The sequence below is a fragment of the Sminthopsis crassicaudata genome, chromosome 2 (genome assembly GCF_048593235.1).
Source record: "Sminthopsis crassicaudata isolate SCR6 chromosome 2, ASM4859323v1, whole genome shotgun sequence".
NCBI classification, from domain to species: Eukaryota; Metazoa; Chordata; class Mammalia; order Dasyuromorphia; family Dasyuridae; genus Sminthopsis; species Sminthopsis crassicaudata.
Genome location: NC_133618.1, coordinates 10,452,218 through 10,468,571, shown reverse-complemented (window position 1 = coordinate 10,468,571; position 16,354 = coordinate 10,452,218). Strand labels below are relative to the sequence as shown.

The following is a 16,354-nucleotide window of genomic DNA, read 5'->3' as shown; positions in this document are numbered from 1 at the left end:
GGTTACAAGCACATACAGAGTAATTCCTGTTCACAAGAAGCATATATTTTACTGAGCAAGACAGCAAGACTAAATTTACATACATCTTCACACATGCATATTTGTACATATATATGTATTTATAGTATAAACATGTATGTAGTTGCATGTATGTGTGTGTCTCCATGAATAATTTTATACATATATATGCATGTGTATGTATGTGATATGTACATTTATGCATATAGTTATTTATCTATATCTTAATAAAATACATATAAAGTAGTTTAATCTAGGTAGGAATTGGGAAAAAAATTTCAGGCAGAAATTGGTGCCTGAACTCTATGTTAAAGAAGAACATGTTTCCATGAAGCAGAGGCAAAACAAGGAGTGTGTTCTAGGTATGGGTCATGCTCAGTGCAAAGATATGGTAATGAGAAAAGGAGGAGCAATCTCTCTCTCTCTCTCTCTCTCTCTCTCTCTCTCTCTCTCTCTCACACACACACACACACACACACACACACACACACACACACACACAATATTAACTATTTTAACCTTTGGTATGTATTTACAAGCAAACACATGTTCAGACTGGCTAATTCAATGAGACAATTTGTTCCATGGAGATTTGTTGGATATTACCTATTTTATACTCAAGTTCATTAATGCCCTTCAGCCCTCTTTTCTCCAAATATGCTCCCTCCTTCAGCAGATTCTCTCCTATAGCATGGGGACCGAAGTTCTTCAGCATTATCTGGATAACCTGCAGCTTCTCATCCCAAAATGTGGACCCCCAAATCTAAGACAATGCTTTTCAAGTGTCTGATCTTTTCCTCTTCTCTGTTGATCCTACTCTTATTGATGGATTCTGATGGTTGCCCCCAGCTTAAATTTACCCTTAGCCCAGAGCCCTGCAGAAATAATCATGGGTCTCACTAGAACAATGAACAAATGGGCAGATTCTGTAACCGCATCACTAGGTTACCATATGACTGTTAGCCCAAAATGTAATAAAAAATCAGCCAATAAGAAAGAAGCACCAGCAGGATGCAGAAGAGGACATTGGACTGCAAACTTCAATGAATCTTTCTCTGAACAGGGCACCTATGCAGGTCCCCTTGTTTGCTATCCTTGGGTGAACCTATGCTAGTAATGATATCATTGCTATACGTTGCTACCCTCTAAGTGGCTTTTTCCATATGCATTCTAGGTAACCACATGCACAGTTCCACTAAGACTTTAGGATTTCCCCATGTTAACACATTGCTCCTAAAAGCTGATTTTTTACATATTTTGCGATGTTGTCAGCACCATTTCCTCTCTAAAAATCCTTGTCTTGTGGCTCTTTCCAACAATGAGATGATTCAGACCAATTCCAATAATCTTGTGATGGAGAGAGCCATCTACACCCAGAGAGAGGATTGTGGGAACTGAGTGTGGGTAATAACACAACATTTTCACTCATTCTGTTGTTGTTTGCTTGCATTTTGTTTTCTTTCCCAGTTTTTTTTTTTCCTTCTTGATTTCTTGTGAAGCAAGATGATTGTATAAATATATATACACATACTGGATTTAAAATATATTTTAACATATTTAACATGCATTGAATTACCTGCCATCTAGAAGAAGGGGGGAAGGAGGGGGAAATTTGGAATACAAGGTTTTTCAAAATTATCCATGCATTCATTTTGAAAATAAAAAGCTTTAATTTAAAAAATCCTTGTCTTGCTTTGCTGGGAGACCAACTCCTTAGGAAAACTTGGCCCACCCACTGAGTGTGTAAACCTCATCAGAATACCTTTACTTGGGTTGCATACTGTCTGAGCCTAACTTTTTTTCAGAGGCAACATCATAGTGCATACCTGACACCTCAATATTACTATTGTTCTGGATAGATAGTCTCACCCCTTCTATAAAACTTCCTCCGATCATTCACATCCATATTAATCTTTTCTTGAGTTTCTAAAGCACTTAATGTCTGCACTCCAGGAAGAGGTAGTGTGGTGTAGTGTACAGAGCTTTAAAGCAAGGAAGACCTAGGGTCAAGTCTGACCACTAATGCACATTTGCTGTGTGACCTTGAACAAGTCACTCACCCTCTGAGCTATGGGTAACTCACTAAAACTATCAGCTGCAAAGTTGACTTGTATGTAGTGGAAGTTTCCTTATTTGAGAGTTCTTGAGGGTCCAATTCCTATCCCTATCTTACAAATTCGTTCTCAGTCACGTTCTGCCATATTTCTCTCTTTTTACCTCTAGGATGAAATACAAACTATAACCAACCTCACATTCGTGTATTCATGTACTATCTTTGCCATTAGAATATAATCTCTCTCTCAGTAGGAACAATTTTGCTTGTTTTTATTTCTTTCTCTAGCAATTAGCTTAATGACTAGCATGTGTTCAACTGGCACAGAGTCATCTGGCACATTGCAAATTTACAGTCGTTTCCCTTGAAAAACCTAACCTACCTTTCCAGCCCAGTTCCACTTTACTCCCTACATACTTTATTTGAATTTATCTGCTCTTTGTATTTCTCATCATACATAATTTTCCTTCTTTCATCTCTATGATTTTTCATAGGCTTTCTTCCTTGACTTCTCATCTTCAGCTCTTTAGAGTCTCTTTTCTTCTTCAAGACCCACCTTGAATGTTATCTTCTACCTAAGAACTGCCCCCCCCCTCGGGGTAATAGAATCCTCCCTTCTTCAAACCACTTGGTATCTATTTGGTGACTATTCTGACATATACATTGCATTCCTTATAGAATGTAAGCACCTTGAGAGAGGAGATTAATTCATTTTTATCTTTGTATTCTTTATGCCTCATATTTAATAGGTGTTGAATATGTTCTTTTTGGTCAATTAGTTTATTGATTTGTGAGCATTAGCTTGGTTTATCTAGTAAGGTAGTTTTTTGTGGTCCAGAGCCATACAATTTTCCATCTGTTGTGACCTCATTGGGAAGAAATACACACTGGGAACTTCTCAGATGTTTAACATATTTAAGTGGATTGGCACTGAGGTTCATACATAGAATTCCAATGTGAATCCAATGCCAGAATGACAATTTTCCAAATCCTTAGTGTCCTTTGCTTAATGAGTCCTAGCTTTGGCTGGTAGGGCAGTTTTGATTGTGATTAACCTATGGGAGTCTCCTCCAAAATTCCAGAGCAGTCCCTGGGAATCCTTTCCAAGATATTTCCTCTGTGTTCAAGAAGAAGCTAGTTCTAGAAACTGGGAGATCATCTGCATGTTCTTATTAGTTTACAGGCCACTAATTACAGGGAATCAATTGGTCCTCTTGGATCACTGGGATCAGGCTAGGAATACAGGAGACTGTGCCAGGGCACCTCTAAGTTCAAATTAATTGTGACTGATCCTGAATTTTTGAATGATTACCCTAATGAGTAATTATATGGAAATTTCAATTACAGATTGTCATATTTCTTTGAGTGGGATCTTATCCCAAGCTATTTGTTCATGAGTAAAAGACAAATTAAGGCGTAGAAATACAAGAAACAGTTACTTCCTTGGGACGATAACATAGAGGCACTAAACAAAATTGAGACCTGAAGCTACTTGGAGAAATATCACGTGTGTTCCTCTCCCCTCATCCTCTCCCCCCAAAAAACAAGAGTCTCACCTTCCGCCTCCGTCCATCACACATCGTCCGTAGGTACAGGCACAAGGATAGGTGTCATGCTGCATTCCAAGGCTATGAGCCAGCTCATGCGCCATTTTGTCAGCCACCATGTTGGTGTCATGTAAGTGATCCTGGAGCCATAAATCTGCATTAGTGACATCTAGCATACAATGAGGTAGAGCAGAAATATAACTGATGTAGAAGGCATAAGGAATGGGACACCATGCCGAATTTGATACTTACGGACCAGTGACTTGGGCAACTGGCCTCCTATCTGTAGTTCCATTTCCTCCTTTTGAAAATGAGGACTGGATAATTTGGATAATTTGACTGAATAATTCTTAAGATTCTCTGTAAATTTTCATATTTTGAATTCACTTCTATCCTTGACATTCAATGTTCTGATATTATTTGTTTTTACATCCCTTCCAATTTTTATATTCTTTGTTATAAGGTTCCTCCCACCTCTAATATTGCATATTATAATGTTTCTCCTGCTTCTTCTTCTTTTTTTTTTGCTTTAAATCTTCCCCATTTGGGCATTTTCTGTTCTAATTCTCATATTCTCTTTCCTAGAATAGTTCTGACTCCAACATTCTCTGGTCTAAAGTCCTTCTTACTCATAATTTTTTTTTGCTTTAATATATCTCCTAACTCTGACATTCTATGTTATGATTCCTCCATATTTTGGCATTATCTGTTCTAAAGTCCCTTTCAGTTCTAAAAGTCTGTGAATTGATTCAACTACTTTCATGACAGTAAGAAATGATTTAATCTAACTCTTTCTTCTCTGTAAAATGAGGGATTGGACCAGATTTCTAAAGCATATCTTAGATTTCTTTTGTTCTAAAATCTAAAATCTAAAATCACTTCTAAAGTCCTATCCTATATTCCAAGGTTTCTCTCAGTTCTCACAGTTTCTATTCCAAGGTCCCTCCAAATTCTGACATGCTATCTTTTAGGGGCTTTTCAGCTCTTACATTGTCTGATATTAGACTTTGTCCATTTGGTATAATGGCATCCTTTTGTATTCATAAAAATCTATTGCATCAAATAGCTCCCTGCTCTCTTTTTATCCTAATAATTGATTTTTGGAATACTCTAAGCTCCTATTATATGCAAGGTATTTTGGCATTTACAAAGATAAAGCATGATCTTATCCCAAAAGCAGATTAGCTATCTTTGAGTTGGAAAGGAGGAAGTGGGGGCTGAGAAGGTTGGGAAATATGACTGGAAAATCCAGGAAGGAGTATAGAAGCCTCAATTGACAAGCCAAAATGGAAAAGAAAGAAATTGTGTGACCAGTATTAGTACTATTTATATACTTTCAGCTCAGGGGACTCTTCTCTAGATTTAAGTAAATGTGTGAAATGTCTATAATTTCAAGAATAATAATAACCAAAATATATGCTACTATAAAGTAAATTGTAAAGTACTTAGATACTAAATACTTAGATACTTTACATCAACAATGATTTGATCCTCACAACAACCTTGGGAAGGAAGTACTATTATCATAAGGGCAGGGATCTCTCCATAAAAGCATTCCCTTCATTCGAAAAAAAAAAAAAAAAAAAAACAACTCATTGATGACTTGTCAGATAAATCTTAGGGAACTGTCCAAATAATATACAGGCCGGATGACATGCCCAAGAATAGAATTCAAGTGATATCTGTTTTAATATGGAGATGAATCCCAGCTAGGACATCTGATGGCCTGAAAGTTGGTCCTTTGATTCTACTGCCTTGAGAATGCTGCAATCTAGTCTATAGATCCCACATCATAGATCCCTAAATATCATAGTGAGAAAGACAGACTATATTGTCCTGTGTTTATGATGTAAAAATTTTCGTAGTGAAATATCACAGGGAAAAAATTAATAATATCATGGACCCCTTATATGGCTGCATTTATAAAGCCAATGTCAAGGGAATCAAGATAGTATAACAGACCAATTTGGGCCATAGCTTACAGAAAAATAATCTAAACAATTTTTCCCACCTTTATTTTCTCTAGGGATCTGCATAGGGAAGTTTGGAAGTGCAGATTTTCTACTGTGTACTTGCCAAAATAGGAGGTTCAAGTAAGAAAGGGTCCTTTTGGCTTGAAAGAAATAAGAGCAAGCAAGATCCCCCAGGAATAAAATAGGAACTTAGAAATTCTGCATGCCTGCAGCTTTCTGGAAAGTGTTTGGATGGATGTCTGAGCATGATGTATGAAGTTGTTTACACTGTATTTTCTCATCAGAAAGAAGGACGCCTTCTCTCTTTGCTGCATCAGTGATCAAGTCCCGCATAAAGTATTAATAAATAATTACCATTTATGGGTTTGTGACATTTTATAGTCTTGATATTTTGCCTTCATGGATCATTTATTATTATTATTTTTTTTAATTTTGGACTTATTCTAACTGCTTTTATTTTTCCACCTTTAGTAAAGTAACCTATGAAACTTTTATCCCATATTTTCCAAGAAGGAAAAGGCCAGGGCTTGCTTTATTTTGAAGGGCATTTCACTAACTTTGAGCAGGAAAAAGCCACAAAGGCTACTTAATACACCACATATCTAATGAGTAATCCTCTAGTCTCTACTCTTTAGCTTCTAATCACAGAAAACTCACTAATTTCCTAGGAGTATTCCATAGCACTATGTGTTAGTTCTAATAGGATTTTATTTTTAACAGCATATTTGCATAATAACATTTAGAATTGGAAGGGCTTTTAACGATCATTGATTCTAAGCCCCTTGTTTTAAAGAAAAGAAACTAAAACTCAGATACATTCTATGATTTGCCTGATGTTAAACAAATATTAAGGGTCTGGGCACAGTTAGGTGCTTCCACAGCACAGAGCACCAGGCCTGGAGCCAGAAGGACTCCTCTCCCTCAGTTCAAATCCATCCTCAGACACTTACTAGCTATGTGATCCTGGGCAAGTCACTTAACCCTGTTTGACTCAGTTTCCTCATCTGTAAAATAAATTGGAGAAGGAAATGGAAAATCATTCCAGTATTTTTGTCAAGAAAACCTTAAATAGGGTCATGAAGAATCTGACATACCTGAAAATGACTGAACAACAAAAGTATCTGAGATATGATTCAAATCTAGGTCTTTTTTGAAATCAGAACTACTCTCTATTCTGCAATTGATACCACCTTCCTTCTCTGACTTAAATCCCAAAGCTGCCTCTGCACATTGGATCCATTAATTACCCACAGGTCAACCCATAGGAAGAAATGACCCAATATATGCCATGTCTCTTCCTGAGATGACTTTTTACAAAGCAGAACCTTTGGTTCAAAGCATCCTTGATCATTTTAAATAGTTCCCACCTTCACAATACTGGAAGAATGATAGGGCACGCACATCCCCCAGGGGTAGGCTGTTCCTTGAGCAGTCTGTGAGAGCCAATTTCCACTGTAAGTAAAAGAGAGAAATATATTATTCATGATGACACAAGGATTCTTGAACCAGCATTGTTGTTGGTATGAAAATATTAATAATAAATATTTTATGGTATGTTGTCTGGCAAATTACTATATGATCTGATCCTCACAACAACCTTTTGAAGTTGGGGTGATAGGAAGCCCAACTGGCTGACTTGCCATTTCTCATGAAGAGCATCCCATCTCCCACCTCTATGTCTTTGCACAGCCTCATGCCTGGAAAATATTTCTTCCTTACCTCTCCCTCTTCCTTTTAAAAAAGGGGACATGCTAATAATTTTGGAAGCCATAGATCTGGTTTCAATTTCCCCATTTTGATGTTTTCTATCTGCATGACCTTGTACAAATCCTTTAAACTCTCTTAAAATGAATTTCCTCATTTGTATTGAGTCTTTATTAGATGTTCTCTAAGATGCTATCCCAAATCCAGTCATTTTTGATTCCCAGGTATTATGCAAGTAGAGGCCAATCCAACTACATCTGGTTCATCGGACCTTGATGACTATATAATGAACACAGACCATAGATAAAGAGAAGAGATATTGAGAGAGAAATAAGGGAAACTCAGAGGCATTTTTTTCCTTATTTCACTTGGTCAAACTAAAATAAATTCCAATGTCAGTGTCATTTTATCTATTATTCATCAGTATTGGGAAGAAAAAAATTACTTTAATAAAAAAATAACAAAAGAGAACATTGGGAAAGTCACTGTGACACAATGCAGTGTGTTAAACCACGACACGGTCCCCACCCCCACAAATCCAAATAGATTTTCTCCCAGAAGTATTTGTCTGCAGAGCAGAGAGGAAAGACTCCCAGCCCCTAGATGTCCTGTCCAATGCCAGGGAATAATAGGAAAATCACCCACCTGAGTAGTTGAGCATGATCAAAATTCTTTCTTTTTTTCAAGGTTGTTTCCTGCCAGCCACCAAAGTAAAGAAGGGTAGTGCCCAAGTTTGAATTGACTTCTATTTTATCTCCATTTGTCCACATCTCAAGACCTACCAAGATCACTTGAATATTCAAGGTTTTATAAAGCTGTCCAAAGGAAAAACAACAAGAACAACAATTTTGTGTCAAACTCCTTCCTTCCTTCCTTCCTTCCTTCCTTCCTTCCTTCCTTCCTTCCTTCCTTCCTTCCTTCCTTCCTTCCTTCCTTCCTTCCTTCCTTCCTTCCTTCTTTCCTTTCCTTCCTTCTTTCCTTTCCTTCCTTCCTTCCTTTACTCTGTTTTCCTTCCTTTCCTTCCTTCCCTCATTTCCTCTGCTTCCCTCCTCTTCCTTCCTTCCTTGCTTGCTTCCTTCCTTCCTTCCTTCCTTCCTTCCTTCCTTCCTTCCTTCCTTCCTCCATTCCTATCTTCCTCTCTTCCTTTCTTCCTTTGACATTTGTTAATTTTCTTCAATCATTTATGCTAGATATTAGGAACATAAAGACAAAAATGAAATACTCCTTGACCTAACATATATTATGTTGGAATCAAAAATGTTTTTTGAAGAAAAGCAGACCCAGAGTTATCAATTTTAGTATTTTCCAGTGCTTTTGTCAGGACCTGCAAATTCTTTCTGGGCCATCTCTTTGCCATACTTCTGGGAAAGCTGACTCCTCGTTCCCTTTCATGTATCTTCATATTTGTTTTTTGTTTTTTGTTTTCCCATTAGAATGTAAGCTCCTTGGGGTTAGGTATCCTACATTTTTAAAATTAATATTCCTAGAACTTAAAACAGTAACTTGCACATAATATGATATTACATGAAAAAGTATTTATTAAATATGTCTTATATTTCAGACACTGTGTTAAGTACGAGGGAAACATATATAGTAGTCAAGCTAGACAGTGTTATCATCAAGGAGCAGACAGATAGACAGAGAGACAGACAGACTGAGAGACAGAGACAGAGAGAGAGAGAGACAGAACAAAAGTTAGAGAGGCATTGGAGTTTTTTGAATAGATGATTGAATGTCAGACCAAAGCTTTAGGAAGATCACTTTGAAAGCTGAGTGCAGGATATACTGGAATGAGGAAAGATTCGTGGTAGGAAGCCTAATCAGCAGGCCACTGCAAAAGTATGGGCATGAGATGATAAGGACTGGTACCTGGGCGATGATAATGTCACAGCAGAAAAAGAAGTTATATTCAACAGATGTTGACTTTGGGTTGAATATGGTTATGAACTGAGGTGAAGATGAGTGCAGAGTTGAGTATGACCCCCAAGAGCTACAAGTCTTTATGATTAGAAAGAAGATGGTGCCCCCAGTAGTACTTGGGAAGTTAGGAAGAAGGGATGGCTTTGCAGAAAAGAGAAGTATATTCTTGTATTTGTTGACTTTCAGCTGCCTACAGGACATGCAGTTCGAAATATTCAATAAACAGTTGGAGATATGAGACTAGAAAGAGAGAGGAATATTAGGGCTGGGAAAATCAATTTATGAATCATCAGTACAAAAGTATTTATTGAAGCCATAGGAGGACAGCTGTAGTGGGCCCAATATGCGTAGTTCCATGAGAATTTTTTTCAGTTTTGTTCTACAGAACCTGAGTAGGAAGGAAGGAGGCAGATGATGCAATAAATCAGGATTTCATTTTGGCAAGAGATGAGTGGCAATAGGGCAAAAGACATGAGTTTCAAGAACAGAGAGTACTGTGAATTTGGACCGATTTACTAAAGGATAAAGAATGGGAAAATCAAAGTGTAAAGACAGAACAGTACCTAAGGTCTGAAACCTCCATTGGACTCTATTTGGCATTTTCTTGGTAAAGATATTGCAATGGTTTGCCATTTCATTCACCAACTCATTTTACAGAAGAGGAAACTGAGGCAAACAGGGTTAATGATTTCCTCAGGATCACACAACTAGGAAATGTCTGAAGCCAGATTTGAACTTAGAAAGATGAATCTTTGTGCACTATAGCACTCCCTAGTTGCCCCCCCAGCCCCACAGGAAGGTAGAGAACTATTCAATGGAAGTATTGGAAGTCAAGATAATTTATCATTTTCATGAACATGGATTTGTAATCAGGAAGACTTAATTTTTGACAGCAACAAATCCTTTACATCATCCCTACCCTATTAATTCTAACCATAAAAGAGGCTGGGTCATATTCTCAGCCACCATTTGCTCTAAATTTTTTCTCCCATAATGCCTTCTTTCTAAAACAATCTTCATTCTTCAGTATCTACTTATATGTGAGAAACAACATGGTGTCATGATAGTGAGCTAATCTGAACACCAGGGAGATCTGGGGGTGAGTCCTGTGAGAAACACATTCTTACCATGTTACTGTGAAACCTTGACAGTAACTCCTACACCTCTTAGTGAGCCAGGAAGCTCTCAAAGACTGTAGCAGAAAATATGTTGACAGTATTGGTAAAGGATCTTTTTTTTTGCCTGAGAGTTCCTTCCAAATCAGCAAAAGCACAAATCTAGTCTTTATTCTCCTTTTACTAATAATATATTTACAAGTTCACTATGATGGCTAGCGTTGTTCTGTAATTTTTTTTGTCACAATTCCAGGCACAGAGTAGGTGCTCAATATATGCTTAATGATCTATTGTGAGTCAAACATATCATTTATACTTAATAAACTATTGATTAATAATTAGTATGATTGAGCATAGTTTCCTCATCTGTAAAATTCAGATGATGAGCACAGTAGATAGAGGGCCAGGTTTAGAATCAGGAAGACCTGAGTTCATTTCTGATCTAAAATACTTATTAGCTGTATGACCTTGGGCAAATCACTTAACCCAGTTTGCCTCAGTTTGCTCATCTGTAAAATGATCTAGAGAAGGAAATGGCAAACCCCTCCAGTATGTTTGCCAAGAAAACACCAAAGATGGTCACAAAAGACTTGAGATTACTGAATAACAGCAAAATTAAGATAACCATACTTGTGATAACAGATATTATTGGCAAATTGTTCTAAATAAGCCTGCTTTCATTTATGTGTAGAAATAAAGGAAGAATTTAATTTTAGAACCTGGGGACTCCTGGCATAGAATATTGCTCTATTAAGGCCATTCGCAACCCATCTGGTCCTAGGGAGTTGCCTGATATAATTATTTATAATGAGATCAAGAAGTAATGAACACAATTAACGAGCAAAATCTGTCTTGTAGGTGTTGTTCAAGCAAACCCAGGACCTGTCCATGGTACTTGAGCTTCAGTCACACTGAAATGTATCTTACTTACCATGTTGACAAAATTAACCATGCCGAAAATCCGAGTCCTCAGCCATTTCTGCAGATGATTGTGTCTCCGGTACTGGAAATACAATTTTGGGAAGCCTCTGTTAGACACAAAAAGAAAAGCTCTAGAAAAGAGCTTATACATTTCAAGATGGCCCAACATACTAATGGCTCTGGGATCTTATCAATGTGGCTGTTTCCATCATTGATGTGGATAACAAACCATTCATGCCTGTAGCCAAGAAAAAATTCAATAGTAATAATGGGAGAAAAGGTTGTTTTTCCTCCTCTTATAGTGACTTTTAATTAATTCCTGAAAAAATTCTGGCCTTAGAATCAGAAATGGAAAAGTCATAGGTTCTTCAAACATGATATAGGGCAATGTCTATTTGAACAAAAATCCTTATAAATTATATGTTATAATTTATGAATTATATATAATATATATTTATAATTTTATATAAATATATAATGTATAAATCATATAGTATAATCTTTATAAATTATTAAACCTTAGTTTAAAAATCCCTGGGGGACCTAGATAGTATTCTATGTAGGGCACAGAGTGCCTAGAGTCAGAAAACTCTTCTTCCTGAGTTCAAATTTGACCTTAAACACTAATTATGTGATCCTGTGAAAATCACTTAATTCTATTCATCTCAGTTTCTTCATCCATAAAATGAGTTGGCAGAGAAAATGACAAACTGCTCCAAGAAAGTCCCAAGGGGAACAACAGAAGAAATGTTAGGTGTTCCTGACATCAAACTTAAATCATCTTTGCGACTTCTATCCATTCTTCTGCCTTCTGGGGAAAATCATAATCTAATACATCCTTAAAGTGACAGTCATTTAATACTTGAACATAGCTATGAAATCCTCCCTGAGTTCTCTGTTCTCCAGGTTAATCATTCCCCTTTCTGTGTATTAAAATAATTCAGCGCCCATTGCCATTTTGTGATTCACCTCTATTTACATTCTAGCTTTGCAATGATCCTCTATTTTTGACTGTCATGCCCCTCTGAACACAAGGCTCCAGAAGAGGTTGGATGACCATAAAATATGGGGAAACTATCACATCCTTATCCCTAGAAGATAACCCCTACTGCTACATTGTCACTGAATCATTAATAACATCAGTTTGAGTACAATCATACAACCAATACTGAATCTATTTAATTTTATTATCTAGTGTCTATCTCTCCATTTTCTCAATGAAAATGGTGGTAGGGGGCAGTTAGGTGGTGCAGTGGATAGAGCACCAGCCCTGAAATCAGGAGAACCTGAATTCAAATCTGGTCTCAGACACTTAACACTCCCTAGCTGTGTGACTCTGGAGAAGTCACTTAACCCCAATTGCCTCAAGGAAAAAAATGATATCAGATACTTTATTAAAAATTGCCAAAATCCACATAAACTATATTTTTAAATGTTATTCATTTACTAATTTAGAATTTTGTCAAAAAAAAAAAAAAGGAAATAACAGTTGTCTAACATGACCTGATTGGAATGAAATTGTGCTGGGTCTTGTAATAAATGCATCTTTTTCTAGATGTTTAATCCCTTTAATGACCTAATCTATGATTCTCCTAGGAGTCAAAACCAGCCATGCTGCTCTATCGTTGTTTTCTTCTCTTTTTTGAAAATAAGTTTAGCTGTTAACTATAAAGGACCTTGTTGTTGGGTTATTTTAATTGTATCTGATTTTCCATGATCCCATTTGAGGTTTTCTTTGCAAAGATACTGCAGTGGTTTGTCACTTCTTTTCCCACCTCATTTTACAGATGAGGAAATTGATTGCCTGAGATTATACAGTTAGTATATATCTGAGGCTAAATTTGAACTCAGGTCCTTTGGATTCCGAGGTGGGCGTTCTATTCTTATACTACCTAGCTGTCCAGAAAGGACTTTGGGGATCACATAATCTATTCCCTCATTTCTTAGAGTAGCAAATAGAGGTCTAAATTAAAAAAAAAAGAACATATATTTCAAAGTCATACAGTATGATTATGGCAAAGCATGGAGTAAAAGTTAGGACTGCTTACTGTCTTCAGTATCCTTTATGCTAATATCTTTCTATGATTTGAGAGACATCAAACTATAGTATTTGTATTGAAAAAAAGCTTAGAAACCCAAGGGTTGAGGAAGTCATGTTGTCCTGCTTACTGAAGCCTTCTGGTCTCTTTTCCCTCATCTATTACATGAGTAGACTACTACTAAGAAGATGCATGTTTCTGGATTGGATGGAAAGAATTATTAACTGAAGGGGGGAATGGAATAAGTATTGATTAAGCACCTTTTAGGTGTCAAGCTTTGGTTAAGTACTTTCCAAATATTATCCCATTTGATCTTCATAACAACTATATGAAATGAGTAGTACTAGTGACCCTACTTCGCAGTTGAGAAAATTGAGGCAGGTAGAGGTTAAGTGACTTGCCCAGGATCCCACAACTAATAAATATCTAAGGCTGCACATGAACTCAGGTTTAATGACTACAGATCCAGCCCCTGTCCACTGTGTCAGCTCTAAGAAAACAATATTATATAATTAGAACTCTTTAAGTGATCTAATTAACAGTTCTTTTGAGATCTGATATTACAAGTCCTTCCTTTTCCTTCATTTATTTCTAATTCTGCCTTTTTTAATGTTTACTTTTGGTATATTAATTTATTTTCTTCTAATTTATTTTTCAAAGCAAACTCCTTTTGTTTTTCCTTTTTTTTGCTTTTTTATTTTTAATTTTTTATTTGATTTGGAGGCAATCAAGGTTATCTGAATTGGCCCAAGGTCGCACAGTTAGCAAGAATCTAAATCAGGATTGGAACTCAGGTCCTCCTGATTTCAAGGCCAGTGCTGTATCCAGTGTATTATCCAGCTACCTCTCACCTTTTTTGATACTATTAATGTGCTTTTAGGGATCTGTCATTGCCTCTTTACACTGATTACAAGAGGTGGTGTCACAGAGGAGAGTCATCCTGAGGTTCAGGACATATTTTCAGACATATATTAGTCATATGATCAGCTAAATTTTTAATTCCTAAGGAACCCCTCTAAGACTAATTATTGACGGTTATTGCATTCATATCACAATTATTTCTGGAAGTATTCCATGTTCCCTTCCCCATTGATCAAAGATCCACTTTCATTGAAGGAGTTTTTTCCCTATTATAATGAAAATACCAGTGTAATTTTAAAAGATATATATATATATATATATATATATATATATATATATATATATATATATATATATATATATATATATATATACATATCTATATCTATATCTATATCTATCTATCAATCTATCTATATGTGTATATATATATATATATATATCACAAAGAAAAAGCTGAAAGATTAGATTGTGAGCTCTTTGAGACAAAGAACTTTCTTTTTTGTCGCTATTTGTATCCCTAGTCCTATCCACTCATCCCTAGTGCCTGATACCAGTAGATACCTAAAAGACATATTAGAAGCCACCTAATCTGACCCAATTTTACAGATGAAGAAACTGAAGCTTCCATCACAAGTGAGATTTTCTCAAGTTATCATAAGTAGTATCAAGCACAGCTCATTCCCCTGCTCCATGATGCCTCCTCTGAATCCTATACATATTGATGTGGTGCATTTCTACCATAATTATTTTTTCATAAAAGTTGTTGTTATTTCTATAATGTGATCTTTCATTGTCAGTATTATTCTACAAGTTATTTAAGTCTTCCAATAATTGTGAAAAGCTATCTCTCTGAAAATGGATAAAAACAGAAAATTTGATTAACGATAACAGATTAGATAACTGAGAACTAGAACCAATGCCACCCCCTCCCTCCATCACTTGAGTTTATTTAGTATCTCATGCACTTATTTGTGAACATGTCACATCCTCCACATAAATTTTAAGGCAGTGATCCTCAAACTTTTTAAATAGGGGGCCAGTTCATTCTCTCAGACTTTGGAGGACCGGACTATAATAAAAACAGAAACTCTCACTCTGTCTCTGCCCCTCAGCCTATTTGCCATAACCTGGTGGGCCCGCATAAATGTAAACGTTCTTAGCAGGCCATAGTTTGAGAACCCCTGCTTTAAGGTATTTGAAAGTGGGGAGTGTTTCATTTCTATAATGCATTAAAAAGATTTGTGGATATTATATACAATGTCATAAATTGCAAGAGAAAGAACAGGTTGGGAGTTCCTCAAGAGCATAGTCTTTTGCCTTTGTATACCCACCATATACAGTGCAGACACTGTTCATAGAAAATGCTTAATAAATGTTTATTGACCAATTATTTAATTTTTAAGTGTCCATAAAGTTTGATGGCAACAAAGTGAAAAAATGGGATCAGGCCCATTATATGTGTATGTATATGTAGATATGTATGTGTGTATAAATATATATATATATATGTATGTGTGTATGTGTATGTATATAGATATATATGTACATGTGGATATGATTATACATGTATCATGTCATATACATACTATATGCATATAAATGTATATGTGTGTATAAAGTACCACATGCATTACACAAACATATGCACAGCATTTTTAGAGAGAAAGAAATGAGAAAGGAATATGATGTATCTCAAAATCTTTAGCTAGAATCCATAGCTATTATGACCATAGCTTTAAAAATCAAAGAGAAGACAGGTGGAATGTTGAGGAAAGATAGTATTGGGGCAAGCTAAGAGATATAAGCTCTGATTGCTATCCATGAAGATGATATTTAGAGAGGTCCGAGAAAAAGAAAAATGAAAATGGATGGACTTCTTACTTGTGAATTGTCAAGTGTTATTTTATGATAGAAGTATGGGAAGTCTTTAAAGAGCATGAAGTAAACTGGAATATTCTTTCCTGTGATTATTGAAAAGAAGACTGATTCTTAGGAAGAACATAAAATACTCAAAAAGACTTTAATCAGTATTTGTAATGATTGAATGAAGTAAGAAGTTAGCTAAAAAAGAGGTATCTACAGTTATAATGAAGGTTTGAGGGGACTCTGGTGGTTATGCTCTTTGTAGTAAAAATATCATATGTAACTACATATGTCTTCATGTTTTTAATGCTGTTGTTCATTTATAAATGTGCATGCA

The 16,354-nt window shown here is 36.0% G+C and overlaps 1 protein-coding gene across 1 annotated transcript in view; it reads right to left on the bottom strand.

Moving 5' to 3' along the window:
- ADAM7 (ADAM metallopeptidase domain 7) overlaps positions 1–16,354 on the bottom strand; it is a 65,469-nt gene that overhangs the window by 33,974 nt on the left and 15,141 nt on the right. Inside the window, exons 6-9 of the mRNA XM_074284684.1 lie at positions 11,262–11,333; positions 7,941–8,110; positions 6,959–7,043; positions 3,628–3,758 (exon numbers count right to left, since the gene is read on the bottom strand). Coding sequence (XP_074140785.1) covers positions 3,628–3,758; positions 6,959–7,043; positions 7,941–8,110; positions 11,262–11,333 — 458 coding nt within the window. The remainder of the gene's footprint in view (positions 1–3,627; positions 3,759–6,958; positions 7,044–7,940; positions 8,111–11,261; positions 11,334–16,354) is intronic.